Source organism: Balaenoptera physalus, assembly GCF_965194825.1.
Source record: "Balaenoptera physalus genome assembly, chromosome: 3".
Lineage (NCBI taxonomy): Eukaryota > Metazoa > Chordata > Mammalia > Artiodactyla > Balaenopteridae > Balaenoptera > Balaenoptera physalus.
This window is the reverse complement of record NC_138890.1, coordinates 10,548,792-10,564,113: the sequence shown is the minus strand read 5'-3', so window position 1 is coordinate 10,564,113 and position 15,322 is coordinate 10,548,792. Positions and strand designations below refer to the sequence as shown.

The 15,322-nt window shown below is 45.3% G+C and overlaps 1 protein-coding gene and 1 pseudogene across 3 annotated transcripts in view; one reads left to right on the top strand and one right to left on the bottom strand.

The window, feature by feature from the left end:
• Window positions 1-15,322, bottom strand: part of LOC309658690 (protein LRATD2 pseudogene) — a 249,426-nt pseudogene that overhangs the window by 217,717 nt on the left and 16,387 nt on the right. The window lies entirely within an intron of this gene.
• LOC309658650 (mucin-16-like) overlaps window positions 1-15,322 on the top strand; it is a 36,523-nt gene that overhangs the window by 14,803 nt on the left and 6,398 nt on the right. For both annotated transcript variants that reach the window (XM_082457441.1, XM_082457442.1), the window contains 11 exons: window positions 1,264-1,436; window positions 4,813-4,848; window positions 5,809-5,874; window positions 6,953-7,074; window positions 7,176-7,243; window positions 7,405-7,577; window positions 9,398-9,528; window positions 9,887-9,954; window positions 10,778-10,926; window positions 12,447-12,607; window positions 13,521-13,588. In XM_082457441.1, coding sequence (XP_082313567.1) covers window positions 1,264-1,436; window positions 4,813-4,848; window positions 5,809-5,874; window positions 6,953-7,074; window positions 7,176-7,243; window positions 7,405-7,577; window positions 9,398-9,528; window positions 9,887-9,954; window positions 10,778-10,926; window positions 12,447-12,607; window positions 13,521-13,588 — 1,215 coding nt within the window. The remainder of the gene's footprint in view (window positions 1-1,263; window positions 1,437-4,812; window positions 4,849-5,808; window positions 5,875-6,952; window positions 7,075-7,175; window positions 7,244-7,404; window positions 7,578-9,397; window positions 9,529-9,886; window positions 9,955-10,777; window positions 10,927-12,446; window positions 12,608-13,520; window positions 13,589-15,322) is intronic.

Below are 15,322 nucleotides of genomic sequence, written 5' to 3'. Positions count from 1 at the left end.
GGTGTTCCATAAATATTAGTTATACTTACTCAAAGCTGTAGGAAACCATGCAACCATCGTAAGCAGAGTCTGAAATGGTGTAGTTTATTTTAAGTAGAACACTGGTAGGTATGGGGGTGGAAAAATTTGCTGTGATGAGGGAACAGCAGGTGGGGAGACCAGTGAGATGTCAGACTGGACCTGATATTGCTTGGATGGGGGGGGACAAAGGATGGGGAATGTCCAGAAAGCCTCCTACATCTCTGGCTCTGGCACTGATATAGAAACGTGGGAGAAGGAGCAGGTTCTGCATTTTTAGGGGGGAAGATAATAAACTTAATTATCTTCCCATTGGAATCTAATGGGTCTGGAAGACATCCTTGAGGCTGTTGGTTACGTGGCACAGAGCTCAAGAGGGAGGTCTTGGCTAGAGAGAGAGAAACTGGATTTCATGATAATAAAGCTGGTAGCTGAAAAAAGTGAGTATGAACCGAATAATCCAAGAAGAATGAGGGGAAAAAGAAGAGAAGTTGGCTGAGGGTGAAGACGTGAAGATCAATCACTTTATGGAGTAGGAAGGTACCTAGACGAAGAGGACCCAGAAAAGACCATGGCTGAGAAACCAGACAAGACCCAGTAAAGAGAAATGTCATAAACCAAAGCGGGGGTGGGGCGGGGGTGGGGATCAGTCTAAAGGAGGGAGATTTTTACCGACAAGGGTTCTTCGCCTCCTTAATCAACAGAAATTGATGAGAGGCCAGACAAGAAATTCAGGCAAGGCTTTATTGGGGCCCCTGCTGTGGCAGGGGGTAGCAAGAACAAGCAATAGGTCCCCTTGCTTGCTCACTCCCCAAGATGGGGGGCGAGTTGGATAAGCAGATGCACGAGGGTGGCTTATATGGGGTGAGGGGAGGGGTGTGTCCAGGGATGGGGCTGGAGGGGTGGCTTAGGTGTTTTGCCCACCCCTTTGGTGGTGTTGTGTGCAGGGGGCATGCGCAGTACCCTGCTTTTGCTCCCAACCCCCTGCTTTTGCTCCTGGCTCTTCAGAAGTGGCAGTTGGGTATTTTGGTCTCTTTGTATCTTGTTGTCCATAATTTGCCCCAACTGTGCATGCACGCAGTTATTTTTAGTCCCTTATACTTTCTTTGTATTTTGTTGCTTGAGGAGACATTTGTCCAGGTGCAAGCACGGCAGTAAATGGTCCCAGCTGGTCTCAAGATGAACAAATTATATAACTCTCCCACACCTCTGAATGTCCCTATTCCTCTGTCCCTGCCACTCTAGGACTGAAAAGGATGGGGCAGCAACTGGAGTGGATGCCATCTGCACCTACCATCCTGACCCCATGCATCCCGGGCTGGACAGAGAAAAGTTGTACCAGGAGCTGAGTCAGCTGACTCATGGAGTCACCCAGCTGGGCACCTACACCCTGGACCGTAATAAGCTCCATGTCAATGGTGAGTGTCCATGTGGGGCCGGGGTCTCCTACAGTCCGTGTCTCTCTATACCAGTAATTCTCAACTGGGGAAGATTCTGCACCCCAGGGGATACTTGGCAACATCTGGAGACATTTTCAAGTCATGATTGGTGGGGTGCTAATGACATTTAGTGGGTAGAGGCAGGAAGTGCTACTAAACATCTCACAATGCGCAAGGCAGCTCCTCACCAAAATGAATTCTCTAGACAAAAATGTCAAAAATGCTGAGTTTGGACTTCCCTGGTGGCGCAGTGGTTAAGAATCTGCCTGCCAGTGCAGGTGACACGGGTTCGAGCTCTGGTCCGGGAAGATCCCATGTGCCACGGAGCAGCTTAAGCCCGTGGGCCACAGCTGCTGAGCCTGCGCTCTAGAGCCCGCCAGCCACAACTACTGAGCCCCCGTGCCACAGTTACTGAAGCCCGTGCGCCTAGAGCCCATGCTCCTCAACGAGAGAAGCCATCGCAATGAGAAGCCCGCACACTGCAACGAAGAGGAGCCCCTGCTCGCTGCAACTAGAGAAAGCCCGTGCGCAGCAACGAAGACCCAACACAGCCAAAAATAAATAAATAAAATTAATTTATTAAAAAAAATAATAAGCCACAAGGTAATGCTAGATTTGTACCAGAACTGTGAATCTGTGTACAGCAATTTCTCAAACTTGGCATTTTTTTTTTTTTTTTTTTTTTTACTATTTTTATTTATTTATTTATTTTTGGCTGTGTTGGGTCTTCATTTCTGTGCGAGGGCTTTCTCTAGTTGTGGCAAGCGGGGGCCACTCTTCATCGCGGTGCGCAGGCCTCTCACTATCGCGGCCTCTCTTGTTGCGGAGCACAGGCTCCAGACATGCAGGCTCCGTAGTTGTGGCTCACGGGCCTAGTTGCTCTGTGACATGTGGGATCTTCCCAGACCAGGGCTCGAACCCGCGTACCCTGCATTAGCAGGCAGATTCTCAACCACTGTGCCACCAGGGAAGCCCCTTTTTTTTGGGGGGGGCTGCGTTGGGTCTTCGTTGCTGCGCACGGGCTTTCTCTAGTGCGGCAAGTGGGGGCTACTCTTCGTTGTGGTGCGCGGGCTTCTCATTGCAGTGGCTTCTCCTGTTGCGGAACACGGGCTCTAGGCACGCAGGCTTCAGTAATTGTGGCTCGCGGGCTCCAGAGCGCAGGCTCAGTAGCTGTGGTGCACGGGCCCAGTTGCTCCGCGGCATGTGGGATCTTCCCAGACCAGGGCATTGGCAGGCAGATTCTTAACCACTGTGCCACCAGGGAAACCCTCACTTTTTTTTTAATACATCATGCTTAAGTGGGATCCATTCCAGGAATACAAGGATAGTCCAACATCTACAAATCAATCAATGTAATACAACACACCAACAAAGGAAGGATAAAAATCACATGATCATCTCAATAGATGCAGACAAAGCACCTGATAAAATTCAACACCCATTCATAACAAAAAACCCCATCGAAGATGGCACAGAGAGAACACATCAAGCCCATCTATGACTAACCCACAGGCAACATCACACTCAATAGTGAAAAGCTGAAAGCCCTTCCCCCAATACCAGAAACAAGACAAGGATGCCCACCCTCACTACCTATACCCAACATAGCATTGGAAGTCCCAGCCACAGCAAACAGACAAGAAAAAGAAACAAAAGACACACAAACCAGAAAAGAAGAAGAAAAACCATCACTACCCGCAAATGACATAACATCTAATTCTAAATTCTACAACCGTTAGGGGTAATTTTTAAAAAATCACTGACCTCTTTTATTTCTTCCTTCTATTTAATAATTTAAGACATTATCATTTTATTTAAATCTGCAACTGTAATGACTAATAATTTTGCTTTTTTTTTTTTACATACACATATTTCCACTCTTTTTTTTTTTTTAGATTCTTTTCCCATATAGGCCATTACACAGTATTAAGTAGAGTTTCCTGTGCTCTACAGCCCCACTTTTCACTTTTGACCAGGATGGGTTTCTCTCTTGGTTGGGGCCCCGATGCCAGAAAGGCACTCTGAACACCTAGGAGATCCAAGCTTCGGACACACTGGGCATCAGCCTAGAATCCAGGAAGAAAGAGCATTTGGAAGGGTGACCCTTAACGGGGGCTCTGAGGGTCAACACACAGCTGTGGTGAGGTTGACTGAAATTACTCAGCTTCCCTCCTCTCTGTCCCCAACCTAGGAATAGAGTTTGGCAACTCACACTTTCTTATCGCCGTTGCCCCATCAGGCGGGCAGGAGACATCCTGGTCCCATCAGGCGAGCAGGAGACATCCTGGACTCCTATTTTAGCAAAGAGGAAAACAGAATTACAGAGAAGGGAAGGGAACTGTCCACACCCACAGTAGGTTTTTCACCAATCTAGGTCCTGAGGTTCTTCTGAGTTCACATTTTTTCCCTTCACCTTGGCCACTGCAGGGGCCAGTTTAAGACTCCCCCCAGGGCTTCCCTGGTGGCGCAGTGGTTGAGAATCCGCCTGCCAATGCAGGGGACACGGGTTCGAGCCCTGGTCCAGGAAGATCCCACATGCCGCGGAGCAACTGGGCCCGTGAGCCACAATTACTGAGCCTGCGCGTCTGGAGCCTGTGTTCCGCAACAAGAGAGGCCACGATAGTGAGAGGCCCACGCACCGCGATGAAGAGCGGCCCCCGCTTGCCACAACTAGAGAAAGCCCTCGCACAGAAACGAAAGACCGAACACAGCCATAAGTAAATTTAAAAAAAAAAACAAAACTGGGCCTCAGCAAGGAGGCTTCAACAATTTAAAAAAAAAAAAAAAGACTCCCCCCAGCCCCTTGTAAGCTGCACAACTTATATGCTTCATTGTGTTCACTCATTCAGCATTTACCAAGCATCTACTATAAGCCAGGCCTTGTGCCCGACACCAGAGACAGACAGGCTACATGTACAACCTATCCTAATGTAAGCTCCAGTGGGGCAAAGACTGTTTGATTCGGCAGTATATTCCCCAAATGTAAATGGAACCTGACACGTTGTAAGCTTTCTGTAAATATTCACTGGATGTAGGGATAGATTGGAGGGAGGTTGGAAGGGCAGATGGCAGGGTGGATGGATATTTGGGGGCAAAAATGTGTGAACATAAATATTATGAGAGTCTCTTGTTGGGGGCTTGCTGGTGAGGTGGGTAAGGAAGGGTCATCTCTAATCCAAAGGTCAGGAAAGCCTTTATAGTGGAGACGACATTTGAGTCTGATCCTAGAAGATGCATAGATGCTCACCTGGTACAGAGGGAATGACATCCAGAAAGATGCCCCACATGGACAAAGGCAGGGATATCTGGGCTTGTTCCTCAGCCTCCCCTTAATGTGTGACTTTTTTGTTTCCAGGTTATAATGAACATGGTCCAGATGAGCCTCTTACAAGTATGTATCTTTTCATCCACTGTCCATTTCAGCCTCCAATGGTCTTGAGCCAAACTTTTCTTCTCACTGACAAAGGGAGCTTGCCCCAAACTCAGGCTAGGTCTCCTGAGTGGGGGCAGGGTATCAGTGGGAGGAAGGATGCTGAGTCCTTTGTCTCTTTTTAGACCTGAAGCCATGGTATTGGCTTTCCGAATTTTCCACACCCTTCTGGGTCGGAGAAAGAAATTTGAACGAGCGTTCGCTACAGAAATAAGGGTTCAGGTCAGATAATGACCTTGTAGTCCATGCCTCCTGATAACAAAACCTTTTAATAGGGGCTGCAGAATGGGCCTTGGTGTCAAGTTGCAAACTCTGGTGGCTACTCAGTGGTTTGGCCACATTTGTCCATTCACTCATCCAATGATCACTTCACCTATCTTTTCACCCATCCATTCTTCCATTCTCCTAGTTATCCCTTCTCTCAGACCTCTTCCTTCTTCCCTCCCTCCTTCCCTCCCTCCCGTCCATCCATCTATCCATCCATCCATCCAACCAACCATCCTTCTGCCTATTCACCTGTTTGTCTTTCTTTCCTTCTGCACTTCCATTCATCTCTCAACTTTTCTTCCTTGTGTTTATTCTTCTTTCCTTCTCTTTGACCCTCCTTCTGTCCATTCTTCCTCTGTCCGTCTAAGTATCCCGTCTGTCTGCCTGTATTTCTGCCCCTCCATCTGTCTGTCCTCTTTGTTCAGTCTCTTTCTTGTTTACCCACTCACACTCTCTTGGGTTCATTTCATTCACAGGTTTGCTCGTCCCTCTACTCACACAATCACTCCTTCGCTCACTCTCATTAATGGTAAACCTATGAATGGTTTCTAGAGCCCAGGTGAGCCTGGGGGCTTCTGGAGCCCAGGTAAGCCTGGAGGCTTCTCCCACTCTGTGGGGGGCTCTGTTCCTCCCTAATGACTGCCCTTCCCATAGCTCCCGAACCAGCTACCATGTTCCTGCCTACTTCATCATCACCTGTGCAACCAGAATCCACCACAGGTATTGGGGGCCCCTTTTCCTTCCCAAGAGAAGCTCTCCAGCCCCACACATCCAACGGCCAACTGTAACACAGGAGCTGGGAGGCCAGGGGGTGCAATTCTGATTTTAGGTCAATCGTGCTGATCACAAATATTATACCAATAATTCAATCTGATGCTGGCCCTCATGGAGCCTCCAGTCTTGTGAGACTAACAGACTATTATAACATAATGTGGTATGGTCTTGGGATGAGGCACCTAGCACAATTTTGAAGGGAAAGGCTTTCTGGAGAAAGTTTCACATGACCTGAGTCTTTAAGAAAAAGTAGGACTCATCCAGGCAAATAGGGGATGAAAAGTTTTCCTAGCAGATGGGATTCCATGAGCAAAATGTCAGTGGTCAAAAGCAGCACAGTGTACGGGGAAAATTAAGAAGAATTTGGTTTGCATGAAGCTTAAAGCTTAACCTGGAGTAGATGGATAAATTAAGCTGAAAGGTTGGCAAGAACCAGATTAAGAAGGACTTCAAGTGCCAGATCGAAAAAAGTTGAACTTAGGGACTTCCCTGGTGGTCCAGTGGTTAAGACTCCACACTTCCACTGCAAGGGGCATGGGTTAGATCCCTGGCCGGGGAACTAAGATCTCACATGCCGCGTGGTGAAAACATTAATTAATTAAAAAGTTGAACTTAGTGCTGAAGGCCATAGGTAGCCATGGGTGATACTAGAGCAGTGGTGACAGTAGTGAGATTTTTATTTAAGAAAATTTCTTCTAGTATTCAGTGTAGAGAACATCCTTTAGACAGGGCATCCAGTGAGTCTGCTGGGGTGTTGGTCCAGGTCAGAGAAGATAAGACCTAAGCTGGGACAGGAATGGAGAGAGGGGATGTATGTAGGAACCATTCTGCAAGTAGAATTGTGGTTAATTGGAGGTGAGAGAAGAGAAGCCGAGCAAATATGCTGGTTTTGACTTGGGTGACACCACTGGTGGGAGGTAGTGCTACTGGAAGAGAAGACAACAGATTATAATGAATGCAGGACTCTGATGTAGTCCCAGGTCAGGCCTCAGTGATAACCATCTATCCCCCTACCTTATTGCAGCTATGGGACACAACCTGAAGACCCTCACACTCAACTTCACCATCTCCAACCTTCCATATTCATCAGACATGAGCAATGGCTCAGCCATGTTCAACTCCACCGAGATGGTCCTGCAGCGCCTGGTGAGATGTTGGTCCTAGCAACCCCTGGTGGGATGATTCCCACCCAGCCCCTCTCCCAATCCCTGTCCTTTCTGTTCCTCATCCTTCTCCTACCTCCCCAGCTTGGATCGTTGTTCCAGAAGAGCAGCCTGGGCCCCTTCTACTCGGGTTGCAGACCAATCTCCCTCAAGTAAGACCTTTTCCTGAGCATTTGCCAGTAAGGACCACTTTGGGTGACCATCCCTTTCTCAGTCTTCCCACTGACCTCCCATTTGCTTCTCCCTCTATCTGGCCCCACACCCAGAGGTTTCAAGACCTCTCTCTTGAGTCCCCACCTCTCTCTCTCCCCAGACCTGAGAAGGATGGTGCAGCCACCAGCATGGATGCCGTCTGCACCTACCACCCTGACCCCACGGGCCACAGGCTGGACAGAGAGCAGCTTTATTGGGAGCTGAACCAGCTGACCAGTGGTGCCACCCAGATGGGCTTCTACACCCTGGCCAAGGACAGCCTCTTCGTCAATGGTGAGTGTTCATGCTGAACTTGGACCTATAGTGATCATTACTTGTCGCTGTTCTATTTTATTTCCTCTTGAACAAGTCAGTCAAAGTTTTATTTGAGGAGCACCCTCCCCAAACCTCCATGGGGAGGGTCTGTCCTGTCAGTTCAGGAAAATAGCACAAAATTCTTTGACCAAATGAATGTAATGAATTTTCATTCAATACCAAAATGTCTGACCCATGGGATCTCTTGGGATAGAGGTTCTTCTATGCGAGGTTCATCCATGCCAGTGGTTCTTACCTGGGGGTGATTCTGCCCCACCCTAGGAGATACTCAGCAGTGTCTGGAGACATTTTTGATTGTCATAATGGGGGAGAGTGCTACTGGCATCTAGTGGATAAAGGCCAGATATGTAGCTAATATCCTCCAGTGCCCAGGAGAACCTCACCACCGAGAATTATACAGCCTGAAATTTCAGTAGTTCTGAGGATGAGAAACCCTGCTGAACACGGTCTCATAGTTCCTAGCTGAGCACCAGACCAACACTTATCACTTCACAGCAATTATTTGTTTAATTATCCAATTCTATAAAATTAGTGTTTGTTTAACGTGGCACTGTATCCTCAGTTCTTAGTATGTTGGCACATCATAGTACCCAATGAAAGAGTGAACAAATGAAAGATGAGTATCTCAGCCCTAATATCTGGGGATCCACTGCAGTTCACATTTATTCATTCAACAGACTCATATGTGTGACCATTCTGTCCCAAGCCATGTTCTGGCCATGGAGATAGAATACACAGGTTCTGTCTCTGAAAAAGTCATAATCAAGTGAACTCAAGATTACTTAGGAAAAAAAAAAAAAAGATTACTTAGGGACACAAGTGAAGTAAGTCAGAAGGAGAAAGACAAACACCATATGATATCACTTATATGTGGAATCTAAAATATAACACTAATGAAACTATCTATGAAACAAACAGACTTACAGAGAAGAGACTTATGGTTGCCATGGGGGAGGGGTGAGTTGGGAATTTGGGGTTAGCAGATGCAAACTATCATATATAGAATGGATAAACAAGGTCCTACTGTATAGCACAGGGAACTGTATTTAATATTCTGTGATAAACCATAATGGAAAAGAATATGAAAATATATATATATATGTATAACCGAATCACTTTGCTATACAGTAGAAATTAACACAACATTGTAAATTAACTATACTTCAATAAAATAAATTTTTTTTTTAATATTACTTGCGGGGACTTCCCTGGCGGTCCAGTGTTTAAGACTCTGCGCTTCCACTGCAGGGGGCATAGATTCGATCCCCGGTTGGGGAACTAAGATCCCACATGTGGCATGGCATGGCCAAAAAATATATATATTACTTAAGGACACAAAAAAGGCAGAGACACTATTATTAACAGGGTGCCATGGGAGTGCAGAGATGGGGCAAGTCAAGGAGTGCCTCCTGAAACTGTACTAGGCACTGAACATGACAAGAACAAGATAGATGAATGCCTGCTCTCATGGAGCTCCACCTCAATGGGCTCCTGAAGCAGACATAGGAGTTTTCCTGGAAAAGAAAAGGGTGGAAGAGCATTCCAGGAAGCGGGAACTGCATAAGCACAAGCAGAAAAGCTCAGCTTAGGAGTTTCCTTATAAAATTCCAGTTTTCCCCCTCTACGGGGTGACTTTCCATTTGGGAGCCCTATAGTCCCCAACAGGTGGACCTGGTTTTGGTTGATTATGACAGTAGGTAGGGGCCCTCAGGCCACCATGCCTCTGTCCTAAAAGCTGAGAGTCTCCATCTGTCTTTTCTTCCTCTTGGTGGCTCCAGGCTATGCACCCCCGAGTTTATCTATCCAGAGCGAGTACCAGCTAAATTTCCACATCATCAACTGGAACCTCAGCAACCCAGACCCCACGTCCTTAGAGTACATTGCCCTGCTGAAGGACATCCAGGACAAGGTAGGGTCTCTCTCCCCTCTCCCATCTCTCCTTGCTCTGGGTGCCCCTCTCATTCCTCAGTCTGACTTACATCTGTTAAGTGATGGCTTCAACTCTTCACTTTACCCACATGTTCTGGGTTCTTTCAGATTCCAGGGGTCGTACCCTAGCTGCCTCCCCACATCTCAGATGGGCAAACTGAGGCTCAGAAAGGGGAGCACTGTGCCTAAGGTCACACAGTGAGTTAAGGGCAGAGCCAGGATTGGAACTCAGGTCTCCCTTCCTTCAAGACCTATGTTTGTTCCTCCACTGGCTCCAGTGGCCCCCTCCAGCCCCAAGAGACCTCCATCTCACTCACTCTCCCTACCCTTTATTCCAGGTCACAAAACTGTACAGAGGCAGCCAGCTACAAGACATATTCCACTCCTGCCTGGTCACCAACTTGATGTAAGTTGAGATTGGAAGCATTGGCTGAGCTGGCGGCTTGAGGCTCTGACCCCCTGTTGGCACACCCTTGAACTGGAAGGTTCATTGACATGGTGCCCACTCTTCCCCATGTCCCTGACAGCTAATCTTACCATCTCCTTCTGTACGTCTTCGGGGTGCAGGAAAAGGATTAACTTCATGGAGCCACCAACCCCTTGCACCCACCTCCTTCTTGGGAAATACAACTTTCAGCTAATAATAGTCCAATAATACCATTTACTGTGGCCAGGCTCCCTGCTGAGTACTTTCATGCAAGATCATCTCATTTAATTCTCATAACATCCCCCAGGAAGTGAATGCAATGCTCATCCCCAGTGTTCACATGGGAAGACTGAGGCTCAGAGAAGTGAACAGCCCAAGAGCTGTCAAAGTTGGGTTTGAACAGGTCTCTGAGGGATGGGTAGAGGAACTAGGACATCTATACTAGAGAGAGGGAGGATCATGGGACACGATGCTGACTTTGAATGTTACCAAACTTCAGTTCCTTTGTCTTTAAAATGGGAATAATTATAATAATAGCTTCCACCAGAGTGATGGGGAAGGAATGTGGAATTCACTTCTTAGAGGTGCACAGTAGACATTCATTATTGTTACTGTTATTGCTTCTATTCCCAACCCCTAGAAGTCTTTCCCTTTTTGGTCAGGGTCTCTTCTCTTGCCGGGGGGAAGAGGCAGTCAGATACCCACAGTGCTTGTCCTTAGGTCTTTGGCTCTATAAAACAGTAACTCAGGAGACACTGCTGGTGTTGGGTGCTGGCTGAGTTCCCATGGTCTCTGTTCCTAGGTTGGATCCCATGTCGGTCAGCATCAAGGCATTGTTCTCCTCCAATCTGGACTCCAGCGTGGTGAAGCAAGTGTTTCTAGACAAGACCCTTAATGCCTCATCCTACTGGCTGGGTGCCACCTACCAGTTGACAGATGTGCATGTGACAGGTATGAGATAAGGTGGGGGAATAGGTTCATGGCTGGAAAAGATGGTTTTATGAAGAAGGATAGGGCTTCCGGGTAGCAGTGAAATGGAAAGAGGCTGCAGAGGAAAAAGGGGGGCTTTCTGGAAGCCCATGTTGATGATTCATGGCAATGTGTCATCCAACAGGATGCAGGAAGAGAAAATGCAGCGACTGCAACCAAGGAAATGGTTATTTTACATGTCAGTTTTTCTAACCCAGAATGTAAAGGATCCTGTGTTTCCTTCTTAGGCTGCAGTTATGAGTCATGCATTGGTTGATTCATTCATTCATTCAATGTATACGCCATGAAGATAAATAGGCACTGATGATACGTTGTGATAACCGCTATAACAAGGGAATTTCAAAAGTCTGTGGGAACCCCCAAAAGGGATACACAATTCTCTCTTGGAAAGTTTTCTAGAGGAAGTGATGAAGAAACTGAGATCTGAAGGAGAACAGGACCTAGTTGGGGGAAAGAGATGGGCAGCTGTACTACATGTGTCTATAACCGAGAATATAGAAAGAACATGTCATTGGAGGAGGCTTTAAGAAGTTTGGTGTGGCTGAAGCATACACCTTGACATGAGACATGGGAAAGCTGTAGCTGAAGATGTGGGCAGGGACTTTCCTGGGCACTGGAATGGTTTGTGGAGGAACAGGACACACTCAGAATTCTACTTTAGAAAGCGCATCCTCTCGGTGTTAAAAGGACAATGATTGGGGATGGGGAGAAAGAACAGAGGCAGGAAGACACATTAGGAACCTAGGTCAGCAAAGGTGTGTGATAGATGCCCACTGAGATGGTCAGCACCTGCACCTGCCAACTGTGCCCCAGAGAAGCCCAAGCTCCTCTTCCCCACATCCTAGTGAACTCTCATAATGCTTGGTGGAGAGTTGGACAGGCAGACAGATGAGTGGATTCAAGGTGAACAGGCAGATGAACGGTCCTCTGTAGGCCACTTTTTTTTTTTAATTTTATTGAAGTACAGTTGATTTACAATGGTGTGTTAACCTCTTCTGTACAGCAAAATGACTCAGTTATACATATATATATTCTTTTTCATTACGGTTTGTCACAGGATATTGAATATAGTTCCCTGTGCTATACAGTAGGACCTTGTTTATCCATCCTATATATAATAGCTTGCCTTTGCTAATCCCAAACTCCCATTCCCTCCCTCCCACATCCCCCCCGCCTTGGCAACCACAAATCTGTTCTCTATGTCTGTGAGTCTGGTTTTGCTTCATAGATATGTTGATTTGTATCGAATTTTAGATTCCACATATAAGTGATATCATACGGTATTTGTCTTTCTCTTTCTGACTTGCTTTGCTTAGTGTGATCATCTCTAGGTCCATCCATGTTGCTGCAAATGGCATTATTTCATTCTTTTTGAGTGTAGCCCACTTCTAAAAACCCAGCTCAGTCCACATTGCCAGGAATAAGTAGACTGGCTGTAATGACTTCTTTGTTAAAAACTTCATACTTTCTTTTTATTCTAGAAGTGGAGCCATCAATTCATCTACCAACAGACCAACCAACAATCAGTCCCAGCTTCCAGAACTTCCAGCTGAATTTCACTGTTACCAACTTAATCTATTCCCAGGACATAGCCCCAGGCACCCCCAAACACCAGCGGAACAAGAGAAATATTGAGGATGCGGTGAGAATGGGGTTGTTTGTCCACTCTGTTCCCATGTAGAGACTGACCTATGGACACTGGGTAGTCAGAGGGTGACTTTTTTTTTTGGTGTGCACATTTATTTTTTTTTCAGTTTGGCAATCTGGACATTTTTTTTTAACATCTTTATTGGAGTATAATTGCTTTACAATGGTGTGTTAGTTTCTGCTTTATAACAAAGTGAATCAGCTATACATATATCCCCATATCTCCTCCCTCTTGCGTCTCCCTCCTACCCTCCCTATCCCACCCCTCTAGGTGGAAACAAAGCATTGAGCTGATCTCCCTGTGCTATGCGGCTGCTTCCCACTAGCTATCTATTTTACATTTGGTAGTGTATATATGCTGGACATTTTTAAAAATTGAAGTATAGTTGATTTACAATATCATGTTAGCTTTGGGTGTACAGCACAGCGATTCAGATATATATATATATCCTTCTTCAGATTCTCTTCCCTTAAAGGTTAATACAAAATATTGAGTATAGTTCCCTGTGCTATACAGTAGATCCTTGTTGGTTATCTGGAGGGTGACTTTTTTTTTTAACAATTCATGAAGACAGGTTCTTATTGCCATTTTACAAACTAAGAGACAGCCATAGAGGGGTTCACTTGCTAGCCCAAGTCATACCCTGGAACAGGACCTGGACTAGTGTTTTCTTTTTCATTTTCGTGTTGTTTTTTTTTTTTTGGCCGCACCACTCAGCATGCGGGATCTCAGTTCCCCGACCAGGGATCAAACCCGTGCCCCCTACAGTGGAAGCACAGATTCTTAACCACTGGACCGACAAAAAAAAAAAAAAATAGATGGGGAAGTGTGCTCTTTGATTAATTGGCATTCTCTGATGCCAATGGGCCATGGATGCTGACCAAGGAAATGTTGCCCTGTCTTTCAGCTCAACCAGCTCTTCCGAAACAGCAGCATCAAGAATTATTTTTCTGACTGTCAAGTTTCAGCATTCAGGTGAGTTCCAACTCAGGACACAATCACTATGGAGGTTTGTTCTGTCCTTTGAGAGTGTCCCACTGCCATAGTCTCTCAGTTCCTAGCTGTTATGGAGGAGAGCCCTAGGAATATAGAGCTGTTACCCAAACATCAGCTTGTTCCTGAACCAGTGAGTACAGCTGGCTAGAAACTCAGGAGAGCTTGTGTCAACCTAGGTAGACATGAAGGTGTCTGGTGCTGGGGGCCATGGAATATAGAGTGTAGCATTCATGTCTTAAGAAATCGGCCACTGAAGGCAGAATCCATGGGAGCTGGGGGGTTAGAACCAGATGACTTAGAATCCAGCAGTCTAACCGTGCTGTCCAACACTGTAGCCACTAGCCATAAGAGGCAATTAAAAACTTTTATACACCTCTTGGGATATGTTTAACATACCATAAAATTTACCTTTTTGATGTACATAATTTAGTGGTATATTTATATAGTGGTACAACTATCCCACTACCTAATGGAGGGAGGAACATTTTCATCACACCAAAAAGAAATCTTGTACCCACCCATTAGCAGTCACTCATTCTTCCCTCACCCCCACCCCCTAGCAAACAATTTACTTTCTCCCTCTGTAGATTTGCCTATTCTGGACAATAGGCATTCCATTTATATGAAATGTATATAAATGGAATCATACACTATGTGGTCTTTTGTGACTGATTTCTTTCACTTAGCATAATGTTCTCAGGATCATCCACGCTGTAACATATATCAGTCCTTCATTCCTTTTTAGGACTGAATAATATTCTGTTGGATGGCTGTACCACTTTTGTTTATCTGTACATCCACTGATAGACATTGGATTGTTTCCACTTTTTGGCTATTATGAATAATGCTGTTATGATCATTAATAGCCAAGTTTTTACGTGAACTTATGTTTTCAATGCTTTTGGGCATATAAATAGGAATGGGTATTGTAGGGTCATAGGGTAACTATGTTTAATTTTTGAGGAACTACTGAATTATTTTCTACAGAGGTTCCACCATTTTATATTCCCTTCAGCAATGTATGAAGGTTCCAAATTCTTCACATCCTCACCAACGATTAGTATTGTCCTTTTTTCCCCCACTATAGTCATCCTAGTGGGTGTGAAGTGGTAGCTCATTGTAGTTTTGATTTGCATTTCCCTAATGATTAGCAATGTTGAGCATTTCTTCATATATTTATTGGCCATTTTTATATCTTCTTTGGAGAACTGTTTATTCAAGCCCTTTACCCATTTTTAAAATTGATTTTTCTTTTTAATGTTGGGGTATAATAGTTCTTAATATAGTCTGGATACTAGACCCTTACAAGATACATGATTTGCAAATATTTTCTCCCATTTAAAAGGTTGGATTTTCATGTTCATAATAGTATCTTTTAAAGCACAACAGTTTTTCATTTTGGTGAAATCCAATTTATCTACTTTTTCCTTTGGATTCTTGTGCTTTTAGTACCATATCTAAGGAAGCAATGACTAATCCAAGGTTATGAAGATTTACTCTTATGTTTTCTTCCAAAGGTTATATAATTTTATCTCTTACATTTAGATCTTTAATTTATTTTCAGTTAATTTTTGTATATGCTGAGATAGGGGTCCAACTTCCTTCTTTTGCATGTGAATATCTAGTTGTCCCAGCTCTATTTGTTAAGTAGCCTATCCTTTCCATGTTGTTTTGGAAACTTTGTTGAAAATCAGTTGTCCATAATTGCATGAC